The sequence below is a fragment of the Callorhinus ursinus genome, unplaced genomic scaffold, assembly GCF_003265705.2.
Source record: "Callorhinus ursinus isolate GAN/ISIS: 27379988/994484 unplaced genomic scaffold, GSC_fseal_2.0 scaffold4, whole genome shotgun sequence".
NCBI classification, from domain to species: Eukaryota; Metazoa; Chordata; class Mammalia; order Carnivora; family Otariidae; genus Callorhinus; species Callorhinus ursinus.
Window position 1 is genome coordinate 44,151,657 of NW_027397066.1, and position 25,590 is coordinate 44,177,246.

Here is a 25,590-nt window from a genome sequence, read left to right on the forward strand (position 1 = left end):
TCAGTAATTATTTCTGGGACAATTGGTTATTCATGTGTATGTATGTGAGTGTATATATATATATACACGCACACATATATATATGTGTGTATGTCTGTATTAAGAAGGAATTGCATCCTACTTCAAATATACCATACCCAAAAATAGTTGCAACCTTGAATGTTCAAGAAATAGCTACAATTTTTTAAAGAAAATACGGGAGATGGGGCGCCTGGGTGGCTCAGTGGTTAAAGGTCCACTGTTGATCTCAGCTCAAGTCTTGATCTCAGGTCGTGTGTTCACACCCCATATTGAGCTCCATGTCCAGCAGGAGAAAATCTTTTTGACCTTGGAGAAATAATAATAATAGCAATTTGTATAGCATTTACTTTGTGTCAGGCACTTTCTCAACATTTTATATAATTTTAATTCTGATAACAATAGTATAAAGTAAAAGCTAATATTATCCTTATTTCATACATACATAAACTGAGGCGGAGAGGGAGGGGGGAACAATTTGCCTAACATCACACAGCAAGTGTCTGTTGCCAGAATGTAAGCTCCTAAACACAAATGAAAGAAAACAGATAAATAGGACTATATTGACAAGAACTTCTTTGTTCATCAAATAGCCGTAAGTTGAAAAAACAGGCCACTAACAGGATTTGCTATACATTTAACCTAAAAAAAAACTTACGGAAGATATGAATTGACACTTCATGGCAGAAGAAATTACAAATGGCTAATAAACATAAAAAGGTGTTCTACATCAGTAATAGAGGAAATACAAATTAAAATCATAGTAAAAACATTTCACATCCATCAGGGTATCAGAAATTAAAAAGTTAGCCTGGCTGGCTCAGTCAGTAGAGCATGTGACTCTTGATCTCAGGGTTGTAGGTTCAAGCCCCATGTTGGGTGTACAGATTACTTTAAAAAAAATTAAAAGAAATTAACAAGTTATAACACACAAATTTAGCAAATACATGTAGGGTCAGGGAATGCAAACTGGTACCTCTTTGGAGGATAATTTGGCATTGCCTAGCAAAGGCATATTCTGTGAGCCAGCAAATCCATTTCTAGGTAAGAACCCTGGTTGGAAGTCAGCAAACTGTTGCCCCCAGACCAAATCTGGCCTTTAGTTTATCTTTGTAATAAAGTTTTTTTTGGAACACAACCATGTTCATTTGTTACACATTGCCCATGGCTGTTTTTATGTTACCACGGAGTGGTGGCAGCAGACCACAGGGCTCACAAAGCCTAAAATACTTAACTCCCTGGTAGAAAACAAGAAACAATTTTGATGTCAGTTATGAGGAAAATAGAGAAATAGTGGTAATAATTCATACAGTGAAGTATTACAGAGCAGTGAAAATGAGTGAGCAGTAGCTGCAAACATCAGTGTGCTTGAATCTTACAAATACAGTGTCAAAGAACATGCAGTATGATTCTACTTGTGTAGAGTTCAAAAATATACAGACCTATATATTATTTAGGGATTCATACAGATATGGTACGCTAACAAAAAAGTAAGAAATGAGAAACACGAGACTCATGGTAGTGGTATTGTGGCAGGGTTTGGGGGATGTAATTGGTGATTGGAGACTGCTCACAAGTAGTTTCATGGTTCAGGTTATAGGTAATATTTTTAAGCCAGGTAACTTTTGTTGTTGTTGTTCTTTATACTATACATATATTCTTGTTTGTACAAGGTATACCCAAGGAATTTTAGAAGATTTTTAATGCAAAAAACACCCAGTTTCATTTCCCACCTCTTTATACCCGAAACTACTACCCACAATTCTAATTCCTCCCTGTTTCTAAATAATGTGCTTCTAACTGCTTAGTCTTACTTGTCTTACTTTATCGATTCAAGATTATTTGAGTATCTGATGTTAGATGATGACTTGGCACTCTTCCCTTTTTCTTCCTCCATTACTTCAAACATAGTTTTATTACATATTATACTTACTTTAGTAGTAACTGTTTATATTATTATGACTTCTGGCCCATGGGTCAGCCAAATGAGATAGTACTACTCTTGCCTTTTCTCTTACAGATCTTTTTCCTGGAAGTAATAATTGCTTTGTTTCATTTTATTTTTTGTTACTTTTCTGTTTTCATTAAACCCGTTGCTAATTTTTGTCAAGAACCCCAATATCTCTACCACATGCTCAAACCTATCAGTCTGTTGTTTCCCACTGAAGACTTCCTTTCTTGAGCTTTCCATCATCTTGCTCCATTGTGGACTCTGTCCTCCTCTTAAGAATTTCTCTGTCCTCCTCTCCTATATTGAATCTCGTGTTTTCTTTCCTTCATTCTGGTGTAGCACCTTCTCCAGTGGTTTCCTGGAAAAAAGTACATGGGAGGAGATTTTTTTTGTTATACTACATGTCTGAAAATGTATTTATTCAGATTTCATAATTCATTTATGATTTGGCTTGGTATAGGGAAATCTAGATTAGAAAATTATTTTCCCTAAAAATTTTGAATACTGTCTTCCATTGTCTCTTAACTTTCTTTGAGAAGTCTGATGCTATTCTATATACTAGTCCTTTGTACATGTTTTTATTTCTGAAAACTTTTATAATTTCCTCCTTGTTTTCAATTTCTTGGGTAATTTACTATTCTATTTTCTTTCTCTGGAACTCTTTTTTTTTTTTTTTTTTTTTTGTAAGCTCTACACTCAGCATGGGGCTTGAATTCATGACCCCGAGATCAAGAGTCACATGCTCTACCTACTGAGCCAGCCAGGCACCCTTCTGGAACTTTTATTAGTTGGTTTTGGACCTCCTAAAGAGATCTAAGGTTCTTATCCTTTCTCCTTTATTTTCTCTTTGACTTTTTGTTCTTTCTGGGAGATTTCTTTAACTTTATCTTCTAACTCTTCTATTGATTTATTTTAAAATTTAGTTATATTTTTGGTTTCCAGGAGAATTTTCTAGAAAGAGGTAGGAGCTCTCTGGGGTGTGATGCTCCCAGTATAGATTTTCAGCCAGTCTCCTTGTTCTGTTCTTGACCCCAGCCCACCACCTGGTGCCTTCATGTGTTTAGTTTCTTCAAGGCAGATCAACTAGTTGCTAACTGTGGTTACTTTACATCAGTGTTCCTCAACTGGGGTCAGTTCTGCCTCCTAGGAGATATTTGGTAATACCTGGAGAATTTGCGGTTGACACAACTAGGGGAAAAAGTGCTTTTCATACCTAGAAATTCTACTAGAGGGTCTTGCCTACTCAAGAGACTGGGATGCTGCTAAACATCCTACAGTGCACAATGCACAGGTCAGCCTCCCAGAGCAAAGGATTATCTGGTCCCAAATATCAGTAGTTCCTAGGTTCAGAAGTTTTGCTTTAGATTGTATCTTTCCACTCTGCATCTTTATTCTATCTACTCTTTGTCTTCCACAAGTTATTGACATCACTTATCCACTGTTGTTTTCTTTCTTGTTTTCTATGTCCTTATGAGTGTGTAACTTTCTATTCCTTTACTGTCATTTCAAGTGGGAGGGAAGATCAAATGTGTATAGTCAGTCTACAGTTTTAACTGGAAGACTTCTATTTAACACAAATATTTCTTTTTTTTTTTTAAGATTTATTTATTTATTTGACAGAGAGAGACACAGCGAGAGAGGGAACACAAGCAGAGGGGAGTGGGAGAGGGAGAAGCAGGCTTCCCGCCGAGCAGGGAGCCCGATGTGGGGCTCGATCCCAGGACTCTGGGATCATGACCTGAGCCGAAGGCAGACACTTAACGACTGAGCCACCCAGGCGCCCCACAAATATTTCCTGATTTTGAGTTGTACATACATATCATTATTCTATTTAGAATTTATTTTTGTATATAAAACAAAATAGAGATCTTTTTTTTCTTCAGTGAGTGGCTGTCCCAACTCTGTTTTTAAAGAGTTTTTTCTTTTCCTACATCCCTTAAAATTCTACCTTTTCTAAATTTACATCTGTGTACTTGTATTTGCTCATTCATTTGAAATCCACACTGTTTAATAGTAGCTTGTAAATTATTCTGATATTTCATAAATCCCCCACAATTTTTCCTGTTTTCTTAACTTTTTTTCCTAAATGAATTTTGGAATGAATTCTGAGCCACCTTCCTTATTTAAAAAAGGTTCTGTTAGGATTCTTACTGAAATTTCATTGAATTTACGATTATTTCAGGAACTTTTAATGCATTTCCAATATTGTGTTTCCATTCAGAAACGTGTTATGTCTTTACATTAAATCAGGTTGTGTTTTATGTCTTTCAGGAAAATTTTTGTTTCTTCATCTAAATCTTACCCATTTTTTGTTTGGGTTACAGTATTTTCTGCTCTGATTTTTCTTTAATTTAGTCCTATGTACTTACTGTTTTTTAGAAATTCCTCACAATGTTTGCTCTGTTGACTAATTGTTTCCCTTCCTTTTTTCACTGCTGTTATGGATATATTCTTTTCTTCCTTTCTTGTTTTTTTTTATTTTGTATCCTTTTTTTTTCATTTCCCTGATACTGATAAGGAGGAATAAATGTGTATGCCCATTCTGACATCTAGAACCTACACTGTACACATGACTTTTAAAGTATTGTTAAATATAATTTATTTCCTTAGTTTTTCTCTAGAAATATTAAAGAGTGCTGAAGGAAGACAAAACTGAGACATCTATTAATTTTTTTAATTTAAATTGTAGCTTGAAGGTGAAAAATGTGATTTAAAGTCTAAAGTGTTAATAATGAAAGAAACAGTAGAGTCATTAGAGAGCAAAGCAAAACTCCAAGCTCAAAAACTTAGCCATGTGGCTGGTGACTCATCTCATCGGAAGACAGAGATGAACTCGCTTAGGTAAGTTTATTGAAACTTTTGTTATTTCACTTCTGGGAACAAATTAGTTGCTATGTGAGGTTCTTAGTGATGGCATTTTGGATTAGGCCTTTAAACAGTGAAAGTTGGACTTGCAGCAGAATCACCTGTGGAGATTTTGAAAAGTATGAATTTAAGGACAAGTCTCTGGAGGTTCTTATTCACTGAGCAAACCTGGGTAGGTGTTGAGTATCTCTATTTTTAAAGACTCTCACAGACTGATATGATTGCAGACAAGTTTTTGTACCTACTTCCTTCAGAAATTCCCCTTAGGTACTTCGGATTATTTGTACTCCCTGCTGTAGGATTGCTGAAAATTACAGAATTCTTTGCTTGTCATTGTCCTTTCTCATTCTCTCTTTTTTTTTAAGAGAAGTAAGCCTTTATTTCCTTGTCTCACAAATAAACTTGGCTGAATTGGTTGCTTTTTGGTGTTAGTCAAAGAGAGCAAATCCCATATCCTCGTCCAAGTCCTCCGACTCCTCCTTTGCTTCAGCCTTGGCTGGGGCCGCAGCAGCAGCAGGTGCAGAAGTGGGGGCAGCAGCCACAAACGCAGATGGATCAGCCGAGAAGGCCTTGACCTTTCCAGCAAGTGGGAAGGTGTAATCAGTCTCTGCAGACAAAGCCAGGACCAGCTTGTATCCATTGATGATAGAATGGGGCACTGATGCAACAGTTGGGTAACCTACCTGCAAACATACGCTGACAACACTGCGGACACCCTCCAGGAAGCAAGAATGCAGAGTCTCCTCTGTGATGTCAAGCACTTCAGAGTTGTAGATGCTGCCATTGTCACACACCTGCTGGATGATCAGCCCAAAGGGGAAGGGGGAGATGTTCAGCAGTGTGGCTTCACTGGCTCCCACTTTGTCTCCGGTCTTAATCAGCTACACATCACTCAAGATTTCAGTGGTGCCTCTGTAGATTTTAGTGGTGATGCCTAAAGCCTGAAAGAAGGAAGTCTTCTCGGGCCCCAGACCAGTGTTCTGGGCTGGCACAGTGACTTCACAGGGGCTATGGCACCAGCATGGGCAGCAGCTGGCACCTTATTGGCCAGCAACGTGTCCCTGATCTCAGTGAGGTCCTCCTTGGTGAACACAAAACCCACATTCCCCCGGATATGAGGCAGCAGTTTCTCCAGAGCTGGGTTGTTCTCCAGATGCCCTCGGATGGCCTTGCACATCATGGTGTTCTTGCCCATCAGCACAACAGCCTTCCTGCGGAGGGACATGCGGATCTGCTGTATCTACTTTGAACCCACATTGTCTGCTCCCACAGTGAAGCATTTCAGATAATCATCCAAAAGTTGGATGATCTTAAGGAAGTAGTTGGACTTCCAGGTTGCCCTGTCTTCCCTGGGCATCCGGCGGTGCGTCAGGGATTGCCGCGATGTCACTCTCACAAGGACGCCTGGAGAGAAGAGGGCGGTCCTTTCTCTTTTAAAAAATGTAAAATCAGAATATGCATATACAGAGTCTAAAAAGGTGATGTGTCTGAAAGGTAAAAAGGTCAGTATGGAAAAATACGCTGTATCTACAGGTTAGAGTCAGGTTATGAAGAATATGGTATGATAACCAAGAGTGTCTGGATTTTACCTTATAAATATGGAGAACAAATTTTTAACCAAAGAGGTAATGTTATTAACATGCCTTTTAGGATGAACTCTGGCAGAAATTGGGAAGATGGATTTGGAGTCTTAAGAGACTGATGGCAAACGATGGAGACCATGTGTCTGGACTATAAACAGTGACAGTGAACTTGAACAGAGGCTAGATTTAGGAAACATTTCTTCATAAAATCGAAAGGATGATTGGATGATTTATATGAGAATGAAAGAAAGATACAGAATGCAGAAAGTGTTTGCCTTAGGAGACTGGGTTGTTGGTTAGCCATTAGTAAATTTAAAATACAGAACATTGAAAGAAACAAAAATTCAACAGTTTTTTTTCTGGACTGGGTAGCTGCAATAAGTAAAAAGACTTATGATCAGAAGATCACTGAAGAATTAGAAGAGATATTCCTCTCTAAATTACATTTACAGTAAAGATCAGGAAAAGATTTTCAGATGCCAACATGACATTGCATATGTGAATGTAAATCAGTCATGAAATCATAACAACTTGAGATCAGAAAGGATTGTAGTAATGATGATTAGAAAGAAAATTGGAAAAAAAAAATAGAAAGATTAATAGGGACACCTGGGTGGCTCAATCAGCTAAGCATCTGCCTTCAGCTCAGGTCATGATCCATGGCTCCCAGGACTGAGTCCTGCGTGGGCTCCCTCTTGAAACAGAGAGCCCGCTTCTCCCTCTCGCTCTGCCCCCTCCCTGTCCGTGCCCTCTTGTGCTTGCATGTGCACAAGCGCTTTCTCTCTCTCTCAAATAGATAGAATCTTTAAAAAAAAAAAAAAAAGATTGATAAATTAGAACTGAAAGTGTAAGTGAACAGTAGAATGGATATTTCTGAAAACCGAGTTAGTGAAATAGAAAAACAAGCTCAAGAAATTCATCTAGAATTCAGAACCAGGAAGAATAAAAAGAAATGATGAGAGAAAAGACACAGATCTAATATACGAATACTGAGAATTGCAATATATATAGTAAAATAAACAGTAGGATTGAAAATCCAAGGAATAATTAGGAAAAGAAAGGCCTGAATTTGTTCATAAGGGGGTCTGTGATTATCAAACAAATTTAATGAAATAAGATCAAGAGCTCATTGTGTCTGATTAATTAAGGAATACTATTTTAGGGACTCATAGGATATCTCTAATTTTTGCTCTTTTGCTGCTCTGACTCCCAAGTCTTGATAAGTTAGACATTAGGAAGAACTAAAGTGAAAGCTTCATTTTTACTTTTTTCTTTTTTCTTTTTGTGAGAGCTACATACATCCTCTGGAAAGCTAGCTGAATGGACCAGCCTCTCTTCTTCTGGTTCATGCCTATCCTCAGCTCCAAAGTATAGATACTATGATATGTTTCTGTCACCCAGAATTACTAGTCTACCTGTTTCCCTGTTGTATTGAGCTGACTGGGTCTGCATTTAATCCATTTTGCTTTCTCCTTCAGACTGTAGCCGCAACTCTCCTTTCCTCACAGAAGGCCCTTCTCAGTCTTATAAGGCAGAGCTTTCAGTGCCCTTTTTTGGATCCCCTAGCCTACAGCTCCTTTCACATTTTCTGTTATAATGTCCTTTCCTCTTGTGAGCTCAATGTGCTACTTCCCTCATAGACAGTGTGTTGTAGGAGGGACTGTGAAGACTTTACTGTCTACCTTGTACCACCTGGGGAAATTGCATGGTTCCATAACTTTATTTTGCTCTGACAGAAAAAACTGACTTGTCTCTGAGGAATGTTTGTCAGTCACATTCTCCGTATCATTCTCCTAGTAGAACCATGAGCTCTAGCTTCAGGTCCAATCCAAATTGTAAACCAAATACAAACCATGATGGCAAGCACTCTGTGGAAGCAAAGCCACATTACCCAAACCTCATGCCACTTTCGATATCGTTAGTAGAGATTTTTCTGCTCCTTTAATCGCATAAAGTTATCTTACCTTGACATGGAGACATTTAAGAAGCTGATACTCAGGGGCGCTTGGGTGGCTCAGTTGGTAAAGCATCTGCCTTCGGCTCAGGTCATGATCTCGGGTCCTGGGATCAAGTCCCCTGTGGGGCTCTTCCCTACTCAGTGGAGAGCCTACTTCTCCCTCTCCCCCTGCCCCTCCCCCTGCTTGTGTGCTTTCTCTCTCTGTGTCAAATAAATAAATAAAATCTTTAAGGAAAAAAAAGAAGAAGCTGATACCCAGATAGATGAAGCATATGTTCCTTTTCATCCACCTGGTGACCCATTTTCTTTTCCCTGTCCTGGGTCAGGCATCTTTAAACAAATTTCAGTGCCACCAAACAGTCTTTTCTCTATCAAGCACAGTCTCTAATTGTTCAAATACAGCATCTGAGGATGTATTACAAAATCCCACTTTAAGACTGCCATTAATGTTAAACAAATGATTCTTGTCTTCTTTGAATTTTAGCATTTAATGAGACCTGGCATTTAATGCCCCAATTCAAAACTCCATAGTGCTATAGAGCAACTTTGTTCTACCCGGGGAAGATGGTCTTAGCCCCTCAGAGCATGTTAGCCATCCTCGGGAGCTAGGGTCAGTAAACTTTTTCTGTAAAGGAACAGAGAGTCAATGTTTCAGATTATACACACCGCCCAGTCCCTGCCTCATCTACTCAATCCTGCTTTGTAGCACAAAAGCAACCATAGGCAATATATAAATGGAGTAGTGTGGCTGTGGTCAGTACAACTTTATGGGCGCTGAAATTTGAACTTCATATAATTTTCATATGTCACAAAATACCAGTCTTCTGTTGAAATTTTTTTCAATCATGTAAACATGTAAAAATCATTCTTACCTCTTGGGCCTTAACAGAAACAGGTAGCAGGCTGTAGTTTTGCCAACCCCTGCTTGGGGATAGTTTCCAGCCAAATTAGTCAACTGACTTTTCTCAATCAACCCCATAGTAAAAAGCCTTAATTTTTACAGCTGCTAGCAATGAGGCTCTAAACGCTTAGATTCTTATAGCTGAAAATACCCTCGGACTGTTTTCAGTTTACCTTAGTCTTTAGTTATTTTTGTACCTTTTTCAAAACTAGAAGGTTATATACTTACCCAGGATCAAATAAATGTATTAGCAGATTTTCCTGGAAAGGGCCCAGAAAACTCTGGTTGAAGTTAATATTATGGCAGTGGGTATCAGTTGTTACAGGAGAATTTAGGTATATTCAGACAACCAGATATAACTGGTCTCCCTTGAGAAGTTTTTATTTGTTAAAGGAACTGAGAACCATTTTAGATATGGGAAGGAAGGTTCACAGACTCCTTTGAATGCCTACGAAGTGTCTTCTGGGCATGCTAACATTTTTTCTACAAAGACAGGAAGAGGAGCCAGAGCCCCAGGTGAGGACAGTGAGCTCATGGAGATGGACTTGGAAGGGCCAAGGGAAATTAGGGTCACCGTATTCAAGTCATCCTTTTGTAAAAAGGCAAAGAAAAGCCAGTGCTGATCCCTTTTTCCCTCTCTGGCTCACCAAGAGATGATACTTAATAGTAGCCAGCCTATCTCAATTAGTGGAGGGCCATAAACATAGACTCTCAGGAGACATCTGAAATAAAACAAAGGAGAGATCCCAGTCAGTATGGCAGAGTAGGAGGATCTTGAGCTCACCTCCTCATACAGACACACCAGACAAGAAAAGGATTAATAAAAGGCATCCAGATTGGTAAGGAAGAAGTACTCAGTTTGCAGATGAAATAATGCTATACATAGAAAACTCTAAAACCACAAAACTGTTAAAACTAATAAATGACTTCAGGGACGCCCTGAGTAGTTCAGTCGGTTAAGTGTCTGCCTTTGGCTCAGGTCATGATCCCAGGTCCTGGGATTGAGCCCCACATTGGGCTCCCTGCTCAGCGGGAAGCCTGCTTCTCCCTCTTCCTGCTTCTCCCCCTGCTTGTGCTTGCTCTCTCTCTCTCTCTCTGACAAATAAACTCTTAAAAAAAAAAACTAATGAATTCAGTAATGTTGCAGGATACAAAATTAATGTATAGAAATCTGTTGGGTTACTGTACACTAATACCAAACAAGCAGAAGGGATATCAAGAAAACAATTCCTTTTATAGTTGCATCAAGAAGGATAAAATAGGTAGGAATAAATTTAACCAAGGAGGTAAAAGACCTATACTCTGAAAATTATAAGACTTTGATGAAGGAAATTGAAGATGACAGAATAAAGGGAAAGATACATTATGTTCATGGATTTGAAGAATATTGTTAAAATGTTCATACTACCCAAATCAATGTACAGATTCAGTGCATCCTAATTAAAATACCACAAGCATTTTCTTACAGAACTAGAACGAATAATCTTAGAATTTGTACAGAACCACAAAGCCCCCAAGTAGTCAAAGCAGTTTTGAGAAAGATCAAAGCTGATGGTATCATGCTCCCAGATTTCAAACTATACTACAAAGCTATAGTAATCAAAACAGTATGGTACTGGCACAAAAACATAGATCAATGGAACAGAATAGAAAGCCTGGAAATAAATCCACACTTCTATGGTCCATTAATCTATGGCAAAGGAGGCCAGAATATACAATGGAGAAAAGATAGTGTCTTCAATTAATGGTGTTGGGGAAACTGAACTGCTTTCCTATACCACATACAAAAAATAAACTCAAAATGGATTAAAGACCTAAATGTAAGACCTGAAACCATAGAATTCTTAAAAGAAAACAGGAAACTCTTGGATATTGGTGTTAGCAGTATTTTTTTGGATCTGTGTGAGACAAGGGCAATAAAAGCAAAAATAAACACTTGCAACTATGTCAGACAAAAGCTTTTGCACAGTAAAGGAAACCATCAACAAAATGAAAAGGCAGCCTACTGAATGGGAAAAATATTTGCAAATCATGTATCTCATAAGGGGTTAATATCCAAAATAATATCAAGAACTCATACAACTGAACACCAAAAAACAATCGATTAAAAAATGGGCAGAGGACGTGAATAGACATTTTTCCAAAGAAGATACACAAGAAATACATAAAAAGATGCTCCATGTCACTAATCTTCGGGGAAATGCAAATCAGAACCACAGTGAGATATCACCTCAGGCTAGTCAAGATAGCTAGAATCAAAAAGACAAGAAATTAAGTGTTGGTGAGGATGCAAAGAAAAAACGAATTCTCATGCACTGTTGGTGGGTATGTAAATTGATGCAGCCACTGTGGAAAACAGTATGGTGGGTCCTCAAAAAATTAAAAACGAAATACCATATGATCCATTGATTCCCAAAGAAAACTAAAGCACTAATTCAAAAAGATATATGCATTCTTATGTTTATTGCAGCATTATTTACAGTAGCCAAGATAGGGAAGCAACCCAAGTATCCATTGATAGATAAGTGGATAAAGAAAATATGGTTAAAAAAAAGATATGGCATATACATATACAGTGGAATATTACCATAAAAAAGAATGAGATTTTGTCATTTTGTGACAACATGGATGGACCTAGAGGCTATTATTCTAAGTGACAAAGGGCAGACAGAGAAGTCACAGGAATGTAAAGTACAGCAGAGGGGATATAATCAGCAGTATTATAATAACTTTGGTAACAGGTGGTAACCAGACCTATTGTGGTGGTCATTTTGTAGTGTATAAACTGGCAAATCACTATGTTGTATACTTGAAGCTAATATAATATTGTATATCAAAAAGAAAAAAAGCAGGGTGCCTGAGTGGTTCAGTTGGTTTAGCGTCTCTGCCTTTGGCTCAGGTCATTATCCCAGGGGCCTGGGATCAAGCCCCTTGTTGGGCTCCTTGCTCAGCAGGAGGTCTGATTCTCCCTCTCCCTCTCCCTGACCCTCCCTCTGCTTGTGTGCTTTCTCCTTCTCTCTCTGTCAAATAAATAAATAAAATCTTAAAAAAAAAAAAAGTATACAAAACAGTGCAGTAACTGGCATAAGGATTGCCATAAAGGTGGCCCAATTGAATAAAACTGAAAGTCCAGAAATAAACCCATGTATCTATGGCCAACTGATTTCGACAAGGGTGCCAAGAGCATTCAATAGAGAAAGAATGGTTTCATCTAAATGGTGCTAGAATAGCTGGATATCCACATGCAAAAGAATGAAACTGGACCCCTACCTCACACTAATTATAAAAATTAACTCGGAATGGATCAGTGACCTAAATAGAAGAGCTAAAGCCATACAACTCTTAGAAGAAAACATAGGAATAAATCTTTATGACTTTGGGTTTGGCAATGGATTCTTAGATGGGACACTAATAAGAATGAGCAACAAAAGAAAAAGGTAAATTAGACTTCCAACAAAATAAAAAATTTTGTGCATCAAAGGACTTTATCAAGAAAGTGACAACTTGCAGAATGGGAGAAAATATTTTCAAATTGTATCTCTAATAAGGGGCTAGTGTCCAGAATGTATAAAGAACTCTTATAACTGAGCAAAAAGATGCAACCAGTCTTTTTTAAATAGGCAAAGGACTTGGGGCGCTTGGGTGGCTCAGTCTTTAAGCGTCTGTATTCGGCTCAGGTCATGATCCCAGGGTCCTGGGATCGAGCCCCGCATCGGGCTCTCCACTTGGCAGGGAGCCTGCTTCTCACTCTCCCTCTGCCTGCCGCTCCCCCTGCCTGTGCTCTCTCTCTGTCAAATAAATAAATAAAAAACCTTTTAAAAAATAAATGGGCAAAGGACTCAAACAGGCACTTCTCCAGAGAAGATATGTAAATGACCATCAAGCATATGAAAAGATGCTCATTAGGAAAATGCAAACCAAAACCACAGTGAGGTACCACTTCACATCCCCTAGCATGGCTGTAAATGAGAAAGAAAATACAAATGTTGGCAAGGATGTAGAGAAACTAAAACTCTCATATTGCTGGTGGGAATATAAAATGGCTCAGCCCCTGTGGAAAACAATTTATCAGGTCTTTTAAAAGCTAGACACAGAATTACCATCTGACCCAGCAATTTTAGGTATATACCTAAAAGAATTAAAAACAGACCAGTGTATGTACACAAATGTTCTTAGCAGCACTATTCACAATAGCCAAAAGAAAGAAACAGCCCAAATGTCCATCAACAGATGGATAAACAAATTGTGGTATATACATACACTGGATCGACCATAAAAAGAAAGGATATTCTGACACTTGCTACAACATAGATTAACCTTGAACACACTGTACTAAGTGCAATAAGCCAAATACAAAAGAACAAATATCGTATGATTTTACTTATATGAGGTACCTAGTGTAGTCAAATTCGTGGAGACAGGAAGTAGATTAGAGGTTACCAGGGAATGGGAAGAGGAGAAGGAGGAGTTATTGTTCAGTGGGTACAGAGTTTATATTGGTGATAATGAAAAAGTTTTGGGTAGATAGTGGTGATAGGTGTACAGGATTGTGAATGTATTTAATGCCACTGATTTACATTTACAGATGGTTAAATTGGTAAGTATTCCAGAAATTAAAAAAAAAAACCCAAACCAGGGATATCATTACTGTTTCTCTTTCCTCTAATTCGCCATTAAAATTCCAAACCTACCCCTGTAAGATGGAGCTTGAGCTCCATTTTAGAACTTGAACCCTTGTTATGAATAAGGTCTCTTTAAGATGCTGTCTTTAAAATATATTTCATCATGAAGGGAAGTAATTGCTTTTGCCCCCTAAAATGAAATCATGTATACCTCTATATAATGTAGTATAACTAAGGAATTTGAGGCTCAGAGAGATGGTCCTATCCAGCCATATGGCTGGTTAAGTAGAGAGCTAGAACTTTGGTTTTAAGTTGTTTTACTGTGAAGTCATCACTCCCTGTGTTATGTTAATGACACTTTCAAGGCTAAGAAATTTGTTCATTTCTCCTAACAAATTTTCTCAAATTTTCCTTTCCAAATACCATGATGAACAAATAATATGATAGTCACTCAACTATTTGTCCTTAAGAAATTTATACCTTGGTTCTTTCATTAAGCAGACCTTTTTCTTAGCAGCAGTATTTCTGTCAGAAAAGTTACATCCAGGCTCAGTTATAGAATCTCTGTTGGCCCCTTCCTGGCTACACTAGAGTGTGAAAAGGTAAAGCTATTTTTAGGACTTACCAATGGCCTACTTTTTGTGTGTAATGAAGATGTTACTCTGTCTTCCTTTATCAATCCTACTTTCATTAGGAATTAACCTTCCTTATGAACCTTAAGTGTGAAGACATCTTTATCTTACTACTTAGTACTTCAAACACTGCCAACCACTTGGTGTCCTTCACAGGGACTCCGTGGGCCATTCCATTTTGAACATTTTCCCTTCCAGATAGAGGATATTGGTCTCCCTGAATTCTTCACAGAAGGCAATGTCATGTAGTAGAGTAACACTGATATCAGGTTAGCCTACCTGAATTTACATCTTTGCTCTAATAGCTTTGTCACCTTGGACAAGTTATTAGTTTGTTTCTATAAAATTCGGATGATATTTCTAATTATGGAATTGTTCTAGGAATGAAAGAGCTAATGTATATAAAGTATCAATACAATGAATATTAGCTTTCTTCTTTCTCTGTTCCCTGTGGTTATATTCCTCAGTGCAGTAGCTGTAGCTTTCAGGAACAGCTTAAATACAGTGCAGTCACCTGGACCTCAAAGGTAATTTTTTTGAAATAAAATTGCTTGAACATAAGAGTCCTTCTGACTTGGTTCTGTTTGATTGTGCAACCCTAAAGAAGCCAGTCTCAGTTCATCTTTCCTCCCTACCTCTGGGCCATTATTCACTTGCAGTCAGAGCAATCAGGGTCATGTCTTCTGTCTTTCAGAATACTTCGTATTGCCAATAAAACTTCCTCATTTCTATCCGTATGTCCCATCTTACCTGTGGCTTCAGAAATTGAAAACCCCTCCCCCTTAAGCAGTTCTAAACTGAGCCACCCTTGGTGGCTGTCTCATCCTCAGAAGAACTCTAAAAAGGAACATTTGGGAGTTCCCAATAAATAGCCTGAGGTGAGAACCACTTCTTTCCAGCTGAGCAGGGTTGAGAACTCTAGGGCTAAAAGCATCCCAGAACTAGGTAACAGGAGAGCAAATTCTTGTTACTTCTGAAAAATAATCTCACTGATGAGTAAGTCATTCCTCTGAAATTGTCTTTATTTCTTCTTTCTTTTGTTCCCTGAAACAAGTCTTTACTCTTAAATATTCATTGCACTACAATAAATGTCCACTTTCCCTGTTTACTATGACCTCCAGTTGACTACCCACCAAAAAGGTCAAAATAGAAAGCAAAATTAAAAGCTCACTGCTCAGGATTTATGGATAATCCTTGGAAGTGCCAGGCAATACTATAAAAATGACTACGCTTTTGCCTCCACTATTAAAAATAGATTTTATAAGGGAAAATGTTGATATTAGGAAACTGAGGAGGGCTTTAAAACTACCAAGAAACCTCTAGAAAAGAGTATACAATTAATTTGATTTTCATACTATATTATTTTTAGGAAGTGGAACCATTTTGAAGAAGAATGGTAGACAGTAGGAAATAATATATAGTATCATTGATTATACTGGAAGAGCTTTAAAATAAGAAATAAAAGAAACTTTAAAAATAAGAAAATACTTTTTTCAGATCTCTCATTTTTAAAAAATTATTTCTGCCGGAGATAAAGAATGCCATTTGTTTTTGTCCATATACTTTAGGATAGTAAATGAGCAGCTACAGAGGTCACTTGATGATTGTCAGCACCGGCTGTCCAAGAAAAGAGGTGAACTTGAATCAGCCCAAGCCCAAATTAACATACTGGAGGAAAAAATAGGTAAGTGTTTTTAAATTTTGCTTTTGCTAAACCTATTTTACTTTGTCTAATGAACATTTCTCTTTATTCATAGGTAAACTACACCTTCAGATGACTTCGCAGAATGAAGAGGCTCATGTAATGAAAAAGACCATTGGTGTTATTGACAAAGAAAAAGACTTTCTTCAGGAGACTGTAGATGAGAAGACAGAAAAGATTGCAAACTTGCAAGAAAACCTGGCTAATAAAGTATGTGACTGTTAAATATCTTTATCCGGCATCTCAACAGAAACAATTTAATTCTCTCTCTCAAATATGCAGTTCTTACTCCATATGCAAGTTCCTAAGACCCAGAGCCATATCTTCTAATATGCTTAAATTTCATTTCATGCCAATAATTCAGATCCGCAAAAATTCTATTTATAGGGGTGCCTGGGTGGCTCAGTCAGTTAAGCATCAGACCCTTGATTTTGGCTCAGGTCATGATATCAGGGTTGTGAGATTGAGCCCTGTGTTGGGCTCCACACTGGGTGTGGACTGTGCTTGATAGTCTCTTTCTCCCTCTGCCCCTGATCCCCAGCTCTCATAGGTGCATGCACTTTCTCTCTGAAAAAAAAATTCTATTTATAGAATGTAATTTTATCAGATGTGATTATAGCAGACTCAAGGAAACAATTCAGATTCTTAGAGTGGGTAGAAACATGCCAATACGTGAAGTACAGTTGGGACATAGAAATGTTTACTTTGAAACTTTCTTTTACAGCGTAATTTATATAAATGTGATAAATTATAAATTCAAGTAAAGACATTTTTATATGACTGTTTTAGAATCATATATTTTCACAATTTCTGTAGGAAAAAGCTATTGCTCAGATGAAGAAGACAGTCTCAGAGTATGAATCTTCTATGAAGTAAGTAATCAATGAAATGGCATCCAGCTTTTTAAAGAAATTTTCAGTAAGTGCAGTTTACGTCTTTAAGTAGCAATTTGACAATAGGAGAATTTCCTTGTCCAGTTTTGCCTGTGACAGCACCTGAATCTGTTACATGAACATGCCGTCCTCTTGAACTTGCTCCCCTCCTCCATCATCAACATCTCAACAGTTATGTCTGATTCATGATTCTTTTACATACCTATTTGCTTTTTATTTCTACTATAATTACTCTGTTCAGACCCTAATCATTAAAACTTAGATTACTTTAGTAGCCAGTCTGGAATTTGTTCTACATCAAAACCTATCTTGAACAGTTACAAAATTTTACATTTTATGTCTCGTCTCTACTTAAGACAAAAGTCACTAATTATTATTTTATATACCTTACACATTTCATACTAGTGGGGACTTAAATAACATTTGCCAATTCAATCTATTATGTTTTGCTCCTAACATTTGAAAGCCCTCTATTTAAAAAGAAAAAAAAAAAAAAAGAAAGTCCTCTACTTTTACTTGACTGACTTTTGGAATTATAAATTTATTTTATGACTATTTCTAAATAATGTTTGGTAGAGATCTAAAATATCTGCTTTACCTAATCAGTATCTTAAGGTAGTATAGTTTCTTGTATTCTTAGTATACCTAATGCAGAGTACAACAGTTTTTTAAATGATTTACAGTATTCCAAAAAGCTTTCTTTATTATTTCCACATCCCTCGTGTTAACAGCCAGCTAAAGGAAACGTTGACTAATCGGGACCGAGAAATAAGCAGCCTCCGGCGCCAGCTTGATGCAGCTCACAAAGAACTTGATGAGGTAGGAAAATCTAAAGAAATGTCTTTTAAGGAAAACAGAAGATTACAAGATGATCTGGCTACAATGGCAAGAGAAAACCAGGTATGAGCACAATGCATAAACTTTGATTGTTTTATAGCATATTCATTCTTTGCTAAATTTTAAAGCTCTAAATATGTTTTTTAAACATATTAATGATCTAAATATCAACAACATAATTCTTTGAGGAGAATGGAATTTATAAGAGTATTTAAAAAATGTGGTTTAGAACGCTGCTGTCTATCACAGGGTGTCTAACTGATGCAACTGTGGTCTCCTTACCATTTTGGTCTTTGTTACAGGGAGTCCTAAAGCTGAGAGCGTGGTTTTCTCTGTGGCGCCCTTTGGTACCACTTTGATACCATTGGCACCCTCAGCATCACTCCAGGGACAAAGTGCTGTGTTTTAAAGACCCAGGATAGATTTTAATTTTTCATACTTCCTGCCAGCAGCTTAGAGATATACCTATAAGTAAATTAATGACTATTTTAGAATGGCAGATGTTGAAAAGTATTAGTTTTGCTTGTGCTGGTTTGTTAAAGGATTATAGCAAGAAGATGAATGATTTTCCTGTTTTAAATATTTTAAATTTTTTAAAAATTACTTTTAGTGTTCAGTATACAGCATATTGCTGATATATGAATTTTAAAAAACGTCAACCCATGAGCATAGCTAGCCCCATAATACAAATGCCAGACACATGGTCAAGACTGCTGTGGGCGATGAATGCCAGGTACATGGTCAAGACTGCTGTGTGCGATGGGTGGTAATATTTGGTTAAAAAGTCGAGGTCAGGAAAAACATGTGAAAATAACTCTTAGGAACAGTTTTCCTTTTTCCTACTCTTATTCCCCCAATTCAGAAGGAGCTATTTGAATATAAATATAATTCATTAGGTGCCACATTCATTGTAGATCTGTCTTCAATTTTCTGGTTTATAGGAAATCTCACTGGAATTGGAAGCAGCAGTGCAAGAAAAAGAAGAAATGAAGAGTAGAGTTCATAATTACATAACTGAGGTGTCACGATGGGAGAGCTTAATGGCTGCTAAGGTAAAAAAAACATTATTTAGGTTGGATTTAAGACTGCTATCTAAAAAATATTTTCATGTGTATTTATTCTGTCTCCTCATTTATATATTTATTTTTTCTGTCTCCTCTCTTAGATATTAAGATATGAGAGTGGAGATCTTGCCTACTGTATTTTTATATTTCCCCCTAGATCTTACTTAGTATGCTAATAGTGTATGCTTCCTAATTAAAACAAAAATCCCAGTGTCTATATATGTTTATGATATGAGTATTCCAGTGGATGACAGTTACTAATTTAGAAACAATTTAATTTTGCTTAAAACCAGGAAAAAGAAAATCAAGATTTGTTAGATAGATTTCAGATGCTTCATAACCGCGCTGAAGACTGGGAGGTCAAAGCCCATCAAGCTGAGGGAGAAAGCAGCTCAGTTCGACTGGAACTTCTTTCTATTGACACAGAGAGGAGACACCTTCGAGAAAGGGTGGAGCTATTAGAAAAAGAAATTCAGGAGGTAATATATTCATTTATCTTGTGATGACATTATTTAGTAAAACAATAGCATTCAAATATACTTTATTGAAGTGAGATTTAAGCATTGATAACGTCAAGTTCAATGTAATCTTTTATCAATTCTGATAATTTGCTTAGGAGCCCCATTACTTTTTTTTTTAAATTGTAGTAAAATATGCGTAACATCAGACTTACCATTTGAACCGTTTTTAAGAGTACAGTTCTTTGGCAGTTGTAACTTCACATTGTTATACCACTGTCACCACCAGCGCCAGAACGGTTTCATCTTCCTGACTGAAACTCTGTACCCATTAAACACTGACTCCCCATTCCTCCCCATTGCTCACTCCCACCCCGCCTTCCCTCCCCATCTCAGCCCCTGGCAACCAGCATCCTACTTTTTCTCTCTGAATCTGACTATTCTTTGTACCTCATATAAGTGGAACCATACAATATTTGTCTTTCTGTGACTGGCTTATTTCACTTAGGCTTAAGGTTCAGTTAACCTCAAGGTTCATGTATGTTGTAGCATGTGTCCAAATTTCATTTCTTTTTAAGGCTGAATAATATTTCATTGTGTATATATCTCACACTTTCTTTATCCATTCATCTGTCAGTGGACATTTCATTTGTTTTCATCTGTGGCTACCAGGAATAATGCTGCTACGAACATGAATGTACAATCTATTCAAGTTCTTGCTTTCAGTTATTTAGGATATACCTGGAAGTGGAACTTTTTATGTTTGATTTTTTTTTCAAGAATTGCCATACTTTTTTCCTTTTTTTTTTTTTTTTAAGATTTTATTTGTTTATATGACAGAGAGAGACAGCGAGATAGGGAACACAAATAGGGGGAATGGGAGAGGGAGAAGCAGGCTTCCCGCTGAGCATGGAGCCCAGTGCAGGGCTCGATCCCAGCACCCTGGGATCATGACCTAAGCCGAAGGCAGCCGCTTAACTGACTGAGCCACCGAGGCACCCCAGCCATACTTTTTTCCTTAAGGAAAACTATAACAAACGTAAAAATAGTGGCTTTGGAATTTGGTAATGGATACAGGCCGAAAGAATTTTGAGGTGCTTGATCGAAAAAGCCTAGATTGCTTTGAAAAACTTGTTGGTAGAAAGATGCATATGATAGAGGGGATTCTAGTAAGGGCTCAGAAAAAGAAAGAAGAGCTACTGACAAAACTTCTGTCATTTACAAAATACATAAATTGTCAAGAACAGAATTTTTCCAGAAATCTTAATGTTTCTTCTAGTGAGGTCTCAGATGCAATTGAGGAACATGTTATTGGACACTGAAAGAAAGGTGATCCTTGTTATAAAATGGCAGAGAACTCAGCTGAATTAATTATGTTCTACTCTTGGAAGGAAAGTAGAACTTCTTTTTTTTTTTTGGATTTTTTTAAATTTTATTTATTAGAGCGAGCACATCTGGGGAGGAGCAGATATGGTGTGTGTATATACATATATGTGCAATGTGTGTGTGTGTGTATATATATATATACACGCTTGCACTCACAATGAAATATTACTCAGCCATAACAAAGAACAAATCTTTTCATTCTTGCCATTTACAACAACATGGATGGATCTAGAGGGTATAATGCTAAGCAAAATGAGAAAGACAAATACCATATGATCTCACGCATATATGGAATTTAAGAAACAAAACAAATGAACAAAGAAAAAAGACAAACAAGAAAACAGACTCTTAACTCTAGAGAACAAGCTGCTGGTCACCAGAGGGGAGGTGGGTGGGGGGAGGGGTGAAACAGGTGAAGGGGACTCAGAGGACACATACCATGGAGAGCACTGAGTAATGTACAGAGTTGTTGGGTCACTATATTGTACACCTGGAGCTAATATAACACTGTATGTTAAGTATACTAGACTTAAAATTCAGGAGGAAAAATGGAACCAGGTCTTGGTGATTTGGAAAATTCTTAGCCTATCCAGACAGTGTGCTCTGGAGACAGGGCCAAGTGTGTGGCTCCACAGCCCCTCTGTGAACAGATTATGTCTGTGACTCACGTGGCCAGTCAGTCATCTCAGGAGAATACTGCCAGCTTGTACTGACAGGGACAGAAACAAGGTGAAACGAAGGAAGGCTGTTGAACATCCGGGATCCTACCAGCAGAAAACAGGCTAGTAGAGTTACTTGACTAAAAATACCAGTTCTCCTTAGAGAAAAAGGAAGAGTGGCTCTGTACGTAGCTCAAAGGCTGACAGGGCTGCTGTTGTCACCACAGGCCCAGGGGATATTGCCTTCTTGGTTCCAGAGTGCAGGGCCACTGCCTCTGAGGGCCAGGAGGGTGGGGCTGTAGCTGAGGGTTGAGAAGGTGGGACCACCCTAGCAGGCCCAGAAGACAGACCATCAGGGCACAGATAATTATTCTTAGGCCTTAAAACTGAATGGAATTTTCCTTGCTTGGTTGCAGACTTACTTTGGACTAGTAACCCTTTCATTCCTTCTCTTTTCCCGCTTTCAGAGTGGGCATGTCTATTCTGTGCTTGTTTCGCTATTGTTTTTGGAAGCAAATGACTTGTTTACCAGTGTCACAGATCTCGGGAAGGAGAGTAGTTTTGCCCCTGGATGGACCATACTCAGAGTCTTACCTATATCTGATTTAGATGATGCTTAGATGAGATTTTGGACTTAGAATTGATGCTAGGATGTTGGCATGGAGTGACTATATTTTGCACAAAGGAAGGACATGAATTTTGGGGAGCTAAAGGGTGGACAGAATTATGGGCCTTAAGTTATGTTGAAATCCTAACCCCCAGCACCTGTGAATGTGGCCTTTTTTGGAAATAAGGTTTTTGCAGTTATAATCAAGGTAAGATGTGGTCATACTGGACCAGGGCAGGCCGTAATCCAACGACTGGAACAATCTGGAAGGGAGAACACCAGATGAAGACAGAGGCAGAGACTGGAGTGAAGTGTCTACAAGGCAAGGAACACTAAGGATTGCTAGCAGCCACCAGAAGTTGGGGGAGAGGCATGGAATAGATTCTCTCTTAGAACCTCCAGAAGAAGCCAGCTCTGCTAACGTCTAAATTTCAGACTTGTAACCTCCAGAATTGTGACAAGAAATTTCTGTTGTTTAAAACCACCCAGTAATTTGCAGGGATTGGTTGCAGCAGTGCTAGGAAACTACCCTATCTCTCTGAGCTTTCTTATTAAGAGTATAGTAACTGAAGGAATGCTTTCAACCTTCAGAAAAATTCTCAGAAGAAACTGTTCTTTAATTTTTTGTTCTATGTCATTGTTTATGTTTTTATGTGGTATATAAAATTGCTTTTACATATTTAGGTTTAGGGAACTTTGATTTTAAATTCATTAACTTGGAAAATCCAAATATTTACTTTTATGTAACTGTTGAAATTTATTAAATCTTCACAGCACAGTTAGATTTTTAATGTCAACTTATTTCATTATTACTTATTAAAATAATTTTATTTTTCAAGTATGGAAGTCTTATTAAACTCTAGAGTAGAGGGGCACCTGGGTGGCTCAGTCGTTAAGCATCTGCCTTCGGCTCAGGTCATGATCCCAGGGCCCTGGGATCGAGCCCTGCATCAGGCTCCCTGCTCAGCAGGAAGCCTGCTTCTCCCTCTCTCTCTGCCCCTGCTTGTGTTCCCTCTCTCGATGTCTCTCTCTGTCAAATAAATAAATAAATAAAATATTTTAAAAAAAAAACTCTAGAGTAGAGTTTATATCAGCTTGTATTTATCACTCAATTTAAATTGAGAAACTTAAAATGTGGACTATTCTAGAAAAAAGATCTGTATCAGTATTTCAAACTTTATTATTTCAGTTATTAAAGTCTTATAAAGTTGTTTATTACTATTAGGTTAAATTAAATTTAAATACAACTTCACGTATTTCATTTTAAAGCAAACTCCATTTTGAAATTTAAAATTTAAAGACAGCTAAGGAGTGATTATATATGTTACTTTTTCTTGAGAGGGTATTATAACAATTTATAAAGATAAAATTTAACCTAACTTCAAAGATCCCTCTTGTTCACCCTAAAACAATAATTTTCATCTTTGCATCTTCCAGATATATACATGAGGTACTTAGGTACTGTGATTAATAATTATATACAATTCATTTGGTTAAGCATAATAGGCCACCTTTAAATAGCAGGCAGCTTCCTGAGAGTATCTTAAAATATGCAAAAATTGGCTCTCATATTTGCATAAAGGGAGGTCGTGGCTGCACAGACTCAAGCCTTTAAAATTATTGGGTTATTTCAACTTTTTGTCGGTTTCTTTTTCTACTTTCAGCACATAAATGCACATCATGCTTATGAATCTCAGATCTCATCAATGGCAAAAGCCATGTCTAGATTAGAAGAAGAACTGAGACATCAAGAAGATGCAAAAGCGGTGGTGTTGAATGATCTGTCGTCTCTTAGAGAACTTTGCATTAAGCTTGATTCAGGCAAAGATATCATGACCCAACAACTGAATTCCAAAAGCCTGGAGTTAGAGAGGGTAAGAACTGAAAAGATTTTGTTTTGTAGCACATTGTTTTATTAAGCCCTCCCCTCATTGTTTTACTTTATCATGCACTGCCCAATATATTTGTTCCCCTTTAAGGAGTTACTTTTGACTACAGGATTTTGACAACTAGATTCTTTGCCAGGATTTTTCTGGCAAACATCGTGATGAAACGAGGTGCTCTCCATTTTGGAGTAGATGGGTATTTAGGAAAATAGGAGTCTTCTTATTATAGAATAGGAGCCTATCCCAGTACATTTCTTTTCTCTGTTTGAAGGTAAGATTTAAATGATGGATTGAGCAGTTTATTACTTCCTAAATGGAGTAGTTTTTCTGATAAAAATCCCAAGACATTTTGGGGCGCCTGGGAGGCTGAGTTGGTTAAGCAACTGCCTTCGGCTCAGGTCATGATCTCCGGGTCCTGGGATCAAGCCCCAAGTTGGCTTCCTGCTCAGCGGGGAGTCTACTTCTCCCTCTCCCTTTGCCCCCACCTCCTCGCATGCTGTATCTCAAATAAATCAATAAAATCTTAAAAAAAAATCCCAAGACATTTAAATCTTAGTTAATTTTAAAAGTCTAGTTAGCTGGAACTTCCCATTCTCAAACTGAGGCATTACTTTAAACAACCCAGTGTGTGTTTTCAAACATAGGTGTTTTCAGTTTTCATTCATTTAGTAGGATGTTTATTTTCGGGTACTGAGATGCTCCAATGCTGGTTTGACTGTGTTGTCAGAGGACACGAAATAGATCAGAAGGGCTTCCTTGCTGATAAGATTGGCCACATTTTAGGATTTTATGTTAATGACCGTCTCTTGACAAGGTAGTGTGAATGAAAACTATTTGAGGGCTGGAGTAGGTATTATAGCAAATAAGCCCTTACTGAAAATAGCAAAAATTATTTTGAAAATAAGATGATTTTCTTACACTTAAAAAAATGGTTCTAAAATCTTTAACTGGTACCCAAAATAAATAACTGATGGGTGTATAGCTCTGCAAGTAATTTTTCAGAACAAGTCTAAAATTCTACTGAAGTAATCTTCCTTTGTTTTCCCTGTAGGTCATGGCAGAATTAGAAAATACAAAATCAGAAGCAGAACTGTTAAAAAAACAACTGTCAAGTGAGAGACATACAATTAAAAACCTTGAATCATTGTTGGCTACAAATAGAGATAAGGAATTTCATTCTCATTTAACATCCCACGAGAAGGATACAGAAATTCAGCTACTTAAAGAGAAGTTAACCCTTTCAGAAAGCAAATTGTAAGTGCCATAAATCAACCTATGTAAAGAAAACAGCTTGTCAAAAATAATTTTTCAATTTTTGGTGGGAGAGGGGGAGGGAAGTGTGTAATGTGGTACAAAACCAAAATATCTTACTTACGTGGTGGCTGCTTTTGGAATTCAGGGGTTTAGTTCAGGAGAGACATTGTGTTTGGAAATGTAGATTTGTCTCTCTTCACCATAGAGATGGCACCCATGAAATTGAATGAATGAACTTTAGAAAAATGTCTAAATTTGAGGAACAAAGAGGAGTCAGCAAAGGAGAGAGCATTTCAGGATGGGGAGAGCTGTCTG

General features: G+C 37.5%; 1 protein-coding gene and 1 pseudogene across 3 annotated transcripts in view; one reads left to right on the plus strand and one right to left on the minus strand.

The window, feature by feature from the left end:
• CEP135 (centrosomal protein 135) overlaps window positions 1–25,590 on the plus strand; it is a 75,489-nt gene that overhangs the window by 39,158 nt on the left and 10,741 nt on the right. For all 3 annotated transcript variants that reach the window (XM_025887597.2, XM_073891716.1, XM_025887598.2), the window contains exons 15-23: window positions 4,659–4,810; window positions 16,098–16,213; window positions 16,287–16,441; window positions 17,048–17,103; window positions 17,856–18,024; window positions 18,903–19,013; window positions 19,319–19,504; window positions 23,800–24,009; window positions 25,073–25,275. In XM_025887597.2, the coding sequence (XP_025743382.1) occupies window positions 4,659–4,810; window positions 16,098–16,213; window positions 16,287–16,441; window positions 17,048–17,103; window positions 17,856–18,024; window positions 18,903–19,013; window positions 19,319–19,504; window positions 23,800–24,009; window positions 25,073–25,275 (1,358 nt within the window). The remainder of the gene's footprint in view (window positions 1–4,658; window positions 4,811–16,097; window positions 16,214–16,286; window positions 16,442–17,047; window positions 17,104–17,855; window positions 18,025–18,902; window positions 19,014–19,318; window positions 19,505–23,799; window positions 24,010–25,072; window positions 25,276–25,590) is intronic.
• LOC112835943 (large ribosomal subunit protein uL10 pseudogene) lies at window positions 5,231–6,223 on the minus strand (annotated as a pseudogene).